Here is a 9,834-nt window from a genome sequence, read left to right on the forward strand (position 1 = left end):
CTACTACTACAACTACTACTACTACTACTACTACTACACTACCACTACTACAACTACTACTACTACTACTACCACTAGTAATACTACTACTACTACTACACTACCACTAGTAATACTACTACTACTACTACTACTAATAATAATAATAATAATAATAATAATAATAATAATAATAATAATAGCATTGGTGTGGCCAAGAGGAGCTCCTCCAAGTGACAGAAGAAGTGTCTAATGCCATAAGACAATGATGACAGCAGTAAAAGGCACATGAGCCAGGAACACTGGAAAACCTATGGCTCTTCTCAATCATAGTGTTCTCTAGGTCTGGTTTATTATTTATTACTACTAAAGTGGTTGTCTATATATTATCTGCCCCAGACGTTGATCTGTGGTAAATCTTGTTGTGAATGAGCTTGGAGCTGTCACATCATTTTTGTGGCATGAGATGCAGAGAGGGTTAGTTTCAAATGGATTCCATCACAAATAACTGATTTCAGCAAAATTGTTGAATTACTGGCAAGAATTCTCAGTAATGTTTATACTAAATTAAGTGCAAGTCATCCTTACTTGGTAAATTACATATTTGATAAAGACCTCTTTGTTACAGAGTGCAAAACTGTGCTTTCTATCAGTGTAATTATTAAGTTTTATATTTCTATGAGGAATCTCACCTTATTACTAAATGTAATAATATAATAATGTAAAATCTGAAATCCTATTATGTACTGTTGGGGTGGTAATATTAATGTCACTTTATATTTTAAATTTGAGTTGAGTGTATGCACATTTATGTGTGTATATGTGCCAGTGTGTGTGTGTGTGTGTGTGTGTGTGCGCATGTGCGTGTGCGTGCATTTCATTATTACCAGACTGGTTAGTCCTTATAACATGCAAAAGGAATTTGGTCTTTTAGATAAGTGCTGAACAAGTATAACGATTCATTAATTCACACTTATCTGAGCAAAGAGAACATCTAATATGGTAAGCATGCATGCAAATGAGAGTGCATGGATGAATATTCATATCTTGAGTGCCTGTATTTTACAAATCGTACAGATATTGAGTAGATAAATCTGATCCCATTTCTGGATCTGATCCCATTTCCTCTGTGTGAGTGTGTCAGGGTGTCTCCAGATGCAGATACAGTGTCTCCAGAGATGTATGTGTGTATGTGCTTGTGTGTGTATGACTGAGAAAGCAGGATCTCTTTGCAAGCTCATGTAGGAGTGTAGATAATTACGTGTATGATCATTCTTATCTGTCTGTGAGCATGTCTGTGAGCATGTCTATGTGTAAGTGTGTGAGTTTGTACACATGTGCAAGCATCTGCTAATTTTTATATGCATGTGTATGTCCATGACTGCTCTATGTTCTGTGCACGTGCATACATATTGCATGTATTTGTGTATTGAATATGTGTGTGTGTGTGTGTGTGTGTGTGTGTGTGTGTGTGCGCGTGTGTGTGTGTGTGTGCACGGGCATGTCTGTATATGCACACATGCATATGTGCTCATTTCTCAGTGGCAGACCCAGCACTCTCGTGACAGGGGACTCACCCTGATTAGAATAAGAAAAGCACAGGGCAGATGCACCAGGACAATAGAGTGGCCTGCATGGCTAAAGGCTGCCAGGCTGTGGCTATCCACGCATATCTGACAGAGAAAAATGACTGGACCCAGTCTGAGTGCCAGAGGATGAGAAGGAGGCTCTGGGGTCATAACCCTGTGCCCTGACACCTCCCCCCCTCCCAAAACAAACAAACAAACAAACAAACCCTGCAGTCTCACTGCATTTTTGCCTTTTTGCAACTTCCCCTGAATGTTTCACAGTTAAGATGGTCCTGGACTGACTGTATGCTGCGCCAAATGGCAAATCTGTAACTATAGCAACGGTAACTGATTGATCGATTCTGACTTTTAAAAAAGAATATTTGTTAAACCTTGCTGAATCCAGAAAGCCTAGAAGTGCTGATGAAAGTTTTGAGGCCATTTAGACACTGAAGGAACACGTAGCAGACAGGAGACAGAAAGAAGCCTGATGGAGAGACTCACAGTGGCAAGTGTGCCTGGGCGTAAGTACACTTGTGTATACATATCCCTAGGCCATACATTCTTCAACTGATCAGAAAAGAAATCCACTCATCTAATGAAATACACTCTTTTATTATATGGCTACCAAGAGTAGGCTGAGATTCATTATGGAGAGCCAAATAATGAAAAATAAAGAAGTTGCATGGCTGTCACACAATGTGACATGATCATCTATAGCTACGAAAAAATCCCTCTGCCTCTTAGTCACACCCCCTTCCAATCTACATCTACAAAATCCTCTAAGTAATTGAAAAAGTTGAAGAGATATGCAATTTGCATATGCATGGGGACACCTTTGGGTTACCAAGTCTTTCAAGAGTCCCCCTTTTTTCAGTCCATCAAATTCACATGCAGAAGCAGGCTGCAGGTTGACTTTCATGCATATTTTGTTATGTACATAATTCTACATATCATTCTGAGCATAGCTATTAAAACCCAGGATTAGCTTGTCAGTGACATTGGTGAATTACAGAGGTTTTGTACGTGTGTGTTTGTGCGTGCTTGTAGGTGTTGATGCAGAGATACGGACCAGTGAATGCATCCATAAATGTGTGATTGTCAGTGGCAGTGAAGAGGTTACTAAGCATGCATGTGAGCAGCTGCAAACAGTCATGGAAATGTGCGGTGCTTAAATGTGCCAATGGAAAGGTGCGCAGTAAGTGTGTGTGTGTGTGTGAGTGTGTGTGTGTGTGTGTGTGTGTGTGTGTGTGTGTGTGTGTGTGTGTGTGTGCGTGTGTGTGTGTGTGTGTGGGACACAAAGGAGTTCCAGCAGGGTGGTGTGTCGGTGATGGTGGAGCTACAGAGAATTGGTAAATGTGTCCATGTGTCTGAAGAGCTGGTTTCTGTGGCCAGCAGCTGAAATGACAGTCATCTGCTGCTGCACACATCTGTGCTCAATCTGTATTCATAGGCTGCCACTCCTGAGGGGCAGAGGATCATGGAGAGATCCTTTGATATTGTGAGGTGGAAAGAAGGATGGAGATAGATAGATAGATAGATAGATAGATAGATAGATAGATAGATAGATAGATAGATAGATAGATAGATAGATAGATAGATAGATAGATAGATAGATAGATAGATAGATAGATAGATAGATAGATAGATCGATCATAGCATTCTTGTTTTGTTTAGATGTAAGGTGTGTTCAGAGAGCACTGAAATATAGTTCCCTGGATTATTGGATTAATACAGGGCATTAATACAGAGCCTGGTCAGCATTCCCCACTGGAAGATTTTATTTTAGTGACGGGTTAAGGGGTTAAATACAAACTTAAGCTACTGGAAATATATAGAGGCCTATATGTCTGTGGGCACTGTCCTTGCTAGTAACTTGCTAGGCGATGAATAGGGACTACTTTGCATTCCTGGTTATCCACATGGTTATGAATAAACATATTTGGCTTTTGTTAAAAGAGTCTGCTCAGATTCATTAATAATGCATTCCTTACCTCGTCACCACTTTTAAAGACTAAATGAATATCCCAGAGAGAGAAAGAATGAAACAAACAAAAGAGCAAGCAGAGGGAATTGATCTCTGATGCAGATGACTGATCAAGAAGTGATAGCACACAAGGACACACGACTCGTTCTGGAAATATTCAGAAACTGCGCGCAGGTGTGTTTTTGTTCGCACGTTGCACCTCTTGCCTCAGCACAATAGCTCATTAACTGGATCAAACAGGGTTGAATTTCTAATTGCAATTTCCAAGTTAGAAATATTTTTAGGCAGAGTATGCAAGCTAGTAAGCAAATAACTGAGGGCTTCCTCGCCTTTCTTCTGGCTGGCGGTTGGACTCAATTACAGGGATGAATAAACAAGGTTAAAGGGAAACTCTGAAAAGCTGGCAGAGAAAGTTTATCATAATGAAACTACAGTCTAAGTATTAACAATAACTAAAATAACAAAAGCAGTATAGTTTGTATATGTTTCTGGGTGCTGAGGAATTGCCTTTAAAAACATTTTAGTGAATTGTCTGAATCAAAGATGAATTCTGTAGGGATTGATGTAGCTTGGTAAATTTGGTCAATTTAAGGACAAATAGCTAAGCCAATAGGGAGAATGAAAGCCTATGAGATTGGTATTGCAATGAGACAGAAGCCCACTTGACCCTTTGAAGCACACTAACACACCCATTAGCAGTGCAGGATTAGAACACCACCCCAATACCCCCCAACAACAACCTAGCCAATTAGAGACAACTGGATCAGACCCCCACCATGATAAGGATTAGTGTAGAGGGGAAAAAAAACAACCCTTTCTGTAGCTTTTCTTTGTGTAGTCACACATTAAATATCACTGTTCTTAATACAGATAAATATCCCTTTAAATATGTTTATTACATGTGCAAAGAAGTATATTAAATATTAGTAATAAAATATAATTTAAGAGTAAAAAGTCCAAAAACTGTGCATGCAAAAATGGTGCAGAACTATGCGTAATGCTCTAAGATACCAGAAATGGCATGTGTATGACATATTTAAATAAGGATATCTTTGTTGGGAAGAGTGTATTAAGCACACACACACATACACACACAAAGAGGGAGGGGTAGAGAGAGAGAGAGAGAGAGAGAGAGAGAGAGAGAGACAGACAGACAGACAGACAGACAGACACACATGCCCATTAAAATAAAACTCTCTTGTTAAGATACTAAATTCCACAAGAACTCTGCAGCTCTGACCTCAGGTGCAATGCTCCAATCCACGTGACCAAACTCATTTATTGTCACTATTCATTGTGAATTCATGAATTCATATTCACTGTCACATTAGTCACTGAAATAAGCTGTCAAGAGAGTCAGATTGTCTTCGCAAATTTGATTTTCTACAGCCTAGTCAATTCAGGTTATGTACACATAGAAATGCGCACAGAAATGCGAGAGTTCTGAGAGTTACTGTTCTCTCCAAGGTAAATGAAGTACAAAGCACCAGACACACAGAGCCATCCCATCCAGGCTGATAAAGCAGTCTAGACAAGCAATAGTCTGTCCTCACTAAGGAAAGTCAATTATGTTATGGTGTACAATCAACTAGGACTGATCATTAATCCAGAACGACCACAGTTCTGGAATGATAACAAAATTCCGGCAAGATCTTAAGAAATGTGATCCATCCCAGACAAAGAAATGGAATTTACCCTCCAATCCTTCTCACTTGCTCTATGAACACTGGCATCCTGAACAAAAAGCTGGACACAGGTGAAACCATAGATTAACCCAATAATCCCCTCGAGAGCACTGTGGACTGTGTCCGTGTAAATTCACCATTTCCTGGATTAGTTATTGGGTGATATTGATTTCCTCCAACTTCGATTAGGTCCAGCGGGAGCCTACAGGGCTTTGCCTTAACGCTGCTGAGCCTGCTTAAATAGAAATGCGTCTGCAATTGAGTCTGTGCACCATAGATTGGTTTGGACAGACTGAGTGGTCATCATGAACTAGAAAGACTAAAAAGACAGACAGCAGCAGAGAGACAGAAGCAGGGAGAGAGGGACATGCAGACAAGAACATACAGAGACGGAAACAGAGAAGAAAGAACGGAATCGGTTTCAGGCAGACAAAAGATAAGGAGCCAGGAGGAAAGACTACAAAGAAAAAGTCCTTAGTCAATAATTTCTGCACTTTTTAGGGAAAGGAGCACCCAGTATAGCTCTCTCCCTACACCCACACACCTGCTCTTGCTACTCTGGACATATCCTGCACACTTCCTGGCTCTAGCTTCTGTTGGTGCTTCTCTGGTTGAGCTCTGCCCTTATTGGTTTAGTACACAAACACAAAACAAAAATTGATGTAGCTTCTGCAGTACTATGATACAAATTCCCATTTGTATGACGAAACATCATAAAACGTCAGCTATTTTTATGTACCATATGTTTATACATTTGTTTTAATCAATTTGTTCTAATGCCAGTTTTACATCTGTGATGTCCCGGAGTCACACAGTGGTGTCAGTAGCCATACAGCTGGGGGTGTGGGGGTGAATTCATTAGGCTCACAGCATGCTCAAACATATAGTCATACACCAGCCGGAACAAAGACTTCAATTACAATACATACACACACGGCATGAAAAATATCCTCACCGTCCATCAGCGGAAGCACAGGCAATGTCTTGAACACCGGCCAACTGTGTGTGTGTGTGTGTGTGTGTGTGTGTGTGTGTGTGTTTGTGTGTGTGTGTGTGTGTGTGTGTGTGTGTGTCTGTTTCCACTAGTGCTTTCTAAGTAGTATATAATTTAAAAGAAAGGAAACACACACACAAACATACAGAGGTCTGCAAGTGGCGCTAGAGTCTCCAGAATCACCAATACTTCAAACACTGCAGAGATAAGCTGCTTATCCAAGGTGCATTTTAAAAGCAAATGCACCTCCTACAAGCTCAAAAGCAAATGCACCTCCTACAAGCTCAAAAGCAAATGCACCTCCTCACTCTCTCCTTCCCCATCACCTCTACGAGATCTAACAGGGTAGATGGGAAAGCAGTTGTGTTTTGAAAGTGCCCAGGGGTCCACAGAGCTACAGAATACATTAGACTGCAAGACGTGATGAGAGACAGTCATAGGAAGACAGAAGGAAGCAGGTCGAGGGAAAGATGGAAAGAAAGCAAGGAAAAAAAAACCTCAGACAGTCAACTTTCATTCTGCTTATTAACTGTAGACGTTTGCTGTGATTCAGTGACATTCCTCATCCACCTGCAGAGACCCCAAGCTCGTCACCTTCAGAGTGCTACATTGTGCATGGAGGTGTGTGTTGGGGATCATGTGTGTTATTGATCTGAACAGCGCGACACACATGAAAGCTCATTAAACAGAGGCACCGAGGTGAAAGAACTTTTTGCCAATTACCTTCATGACACAAGCAAAAACACACATATATGTGTGCACATGCATGTGTACACGCACGCACACACATACACACACACACACACACACACACACACACACACACTCCCCCCTCCCTCCCTCACACACACACACATACACACACACACACTGGTGTCTGTCATCCCAATTGAGGATGAGAACACAGCAGGAGTTTTCCATTACACACACTGCTTAAGCGTTGGCTGTCACACATGCTCTCTCTCTCTCTTTCTCTCTCACTTTCTCTCTCTCTCTCTCTCTCTCTCTCTCTCCTCTCTCTCTCTATATAGCTATCAATTTCTATATATCTTTTTCTCTCCTTCTGTATCTTTATCTTTCACACTCTCACACGCAGACACACAAAAGACATGCATGAGAAAGTGTTTGTGAAAATCTAAAGCAAAGTTTTTACTTGCTTGGGACATTTTGAGGTACATTTGTAAACTTTTTATTCAGACATTGGCTGTTTAAATTGTTAGATTTGTTAGTTTAATAATATGAGATACACATAATTCATCTGAGCCCATCTAGTGTAGTATAAAAATAACAAAACATTTAATTGCTTCATGCTAATCAACTTTTAAATCATTTTGACAGCAAAATATATCATCTATCAGTGAGTAACTTTAAATACATGACAAACAACCTAAAATTTACTGGTCAAAAGTAAAAGCAACTATTTTGAACATTTTCATGCTCACCATAGCACAAACATTACAGCACCACCAGACTCCCAGTCAAACTTTGCGGAGAGAAAGCGAGCCCAGAAAACCACAAATACCGTTCATTCTCTCTCCTGCCCAAACTTCCTTCCACCTACAGAAGCAAGCGACTTCCCCCCACGCGTGCTCCTGGTGCTGCCCTGGTGCTGCCCGCCCTGTGGTTCCCCACCCCACAACACTCCTTGATCTCATGTAGGTTCGGGCGAGCATCGGCGTACTGACCGTTGAATCCGGTGAAGTTGGCCCAGTCCAACAGCGAGCCGTTGAAGACAGGCATGGAGAGATTGTAGAGGACATCCGTGCTGTTGGAGGTGTCGCGCAGGGTGTCGGTGAACAGGTTCATCTGGAGCAGCGTTTTGATCAGGTAGCGCAGCATCTCACCTCCCGCCGCTGAGGGACCCCCCCCGTCCCTCCTAGCCGCACGCTGGATCTTCCTCTCTAACACTTCAGCCGCGTGCTCTCACCGGAACGCAGAAACTCAGGGCACGGCTAGCGGTGCTTGTTCTTGAATCTTTGGGAATCTTTAGGTCTCCCTTCTTTCCCTTAAAAAAAAAATAAATATATATATATATATTATTGAAAAAAAAATTAAGAATTAAAGTCCAGCTAAGAGAGATAAAGGACAGTTGAAAACTTTTCTGACAGTGTTTGAGCTGTGTAGGATGTCTCTGGATGGAGGGGGCCAGAAGCCTACACTCACTTGTCTATTCTTCTCCCTTTGTTCTGGAGTCACATAACTTCACACACGGTCCATCCTCCTGCACCATAACATCTCGCCGGTGTGAAAGAATCCTGCTATCTGATGACCCTCCTGAATCGCTGCTCTTTTTCCACACCCCTCCCTCTTTTCCTCCCTCACTCTCCCTCTCTCCCACCCCTCCCTCCCTCTCTCTCTCTCATCCTCTCCCTCTCTTTCTCCCTCGCTCTCTGTCATCCCTCCCTCCCTCTTTTTCTCTGGTTCCCTGGCTTTCTCTGATGGTTTGACGGAGTCCCCCGGGGGGGCTCCGTCAAGGGGGTGAGCAGGTGCATCTGGCAATAAATGTTTAATTATTGGATTAATAATCATCCCTAGAGATACAGCAGAATACACTATCACTATCCCACTCACACTTAAAGGTGGCTAGATATACAGTACATGTGTGTATAAATATTCACAATGGGAGATGGACGCGCACACTAACAAACAAACGTGAGGCATCACAGACCCCTGTCATCCACTTGAGACTCCCTGGCTGATGTGTCAATTATTGCTGCATTGTGTCATCGCAGAAACCGAAACTGCTGTTGCACGATTCCTACGCAATATTTTCTCCTACTCATGTAGAGATAAAAAATGAATGAATATTTATTTTTATTCTTTTATAGCTCGTAAAACTTGAAACCTGACACGATCAGACATGAATGAACACCATGCAGCCTCTTTTGTGCAGGGTCCTCTTGGCAGGGCTGTGTTTTCTTTTGTGTGACACATTTGTCACCATCAGCATTTTTTCATATCTGAAGTCATTCATCTTTAAATGTCAGACACCATCCCCATAACAAAAAAAAACACATTTCCAAACTACTTTCTAACCATTTTAATTCATTTGACTTATTCTCTCCACTGCCATATGTTTGCATGTGAAGTCAGGCATCATTCCTTCAGTACTGTTCACACCTCACAATCTGTGCATCTGCAAGCATGTACGTATATGAAAGGAAGTGTGTGTGTGTGTGTGTGTGTGTTTTCTGGTGTGAGCCTGCTGGTCCCATGTGCTTGGTATATGTTGGCTGACAGCCTCAGTGTGATTCTCATTAGTGTGGCCCTTCCCTAAAGCGTCGCAGGACAAAGGGATACGTCAGGGCTACAAAGTTGCCGTGACGACCCCCATGCTGCATTCTCTCTCTTTGGAGATGAAGTTTGCGAAGGCGGGCCCTCATCGCTGCTCAGCTATTGTATGCATGGGATAACTGTGCCAATAGCTGAACGGCAGGGGCCCAGTCAGCCTCTGTATGGGAATGGCATGGGAGCCCAAACACTGTCAGAAGCCTTCAAAGCAACCTCTCTAGCTAAATATAGGTTGACCACCCTCTGGTGAAAAGTAAAATAAAGACTTATTAAAAACCAGTTTATCAGTTCAACAAGATAATTATAATAAAATATTTGTAATGTAAAGAC

The 9,834-nt window shown here is 41.8% G+C and overlaps 1 protein-coding gene across 2 annotated transcripts in view; it reads right to left on the minus strand.

The window, feature by feature from the left end:
* The window catches only part of robo3 (roundabout, axon guidance receptor, homolog 3 (Drosophila)), a 119,566-nt gene extending 111,170 nt beyond the window's left edge, over positions 1-8,396 (minus strand). The window contains exon 1 of one of the 2 annotated variants that reach the window (XM_081702262.1): positions 7,899-8,396. In XM_081702262.1, coding sequence (XP_081558388.1) covers positions 7,899-8,052 — 154 coding nt within the window. In that variant the 5' untranslated portion in view covers positions 8,053-8,396. The remainder of the gene's footprint in view (positions 1-7,898) is intronic. The other variant, XM_081702263.1, reaches the window with a different exon arrangement.
* Positions 8,397-9,834: the final 1,438 nt, after the last annotated feature.

The sequence above is a fragment of the Electrophorus electricus genome, chromosome 19, assembly GCF_041902795.1.
Source record: "Electrophorus electricus isolate QZ-2024a chromosome 19, ASM4190279v1, whole genome shotgun sequence".
Classification (NCBI taxonomy): Eukaryota; Metazoa; Chordata; class Actinopteri; order Gymnotiformes; family Gymnotidae; genus Electrophorus; species Electrophorus electricus.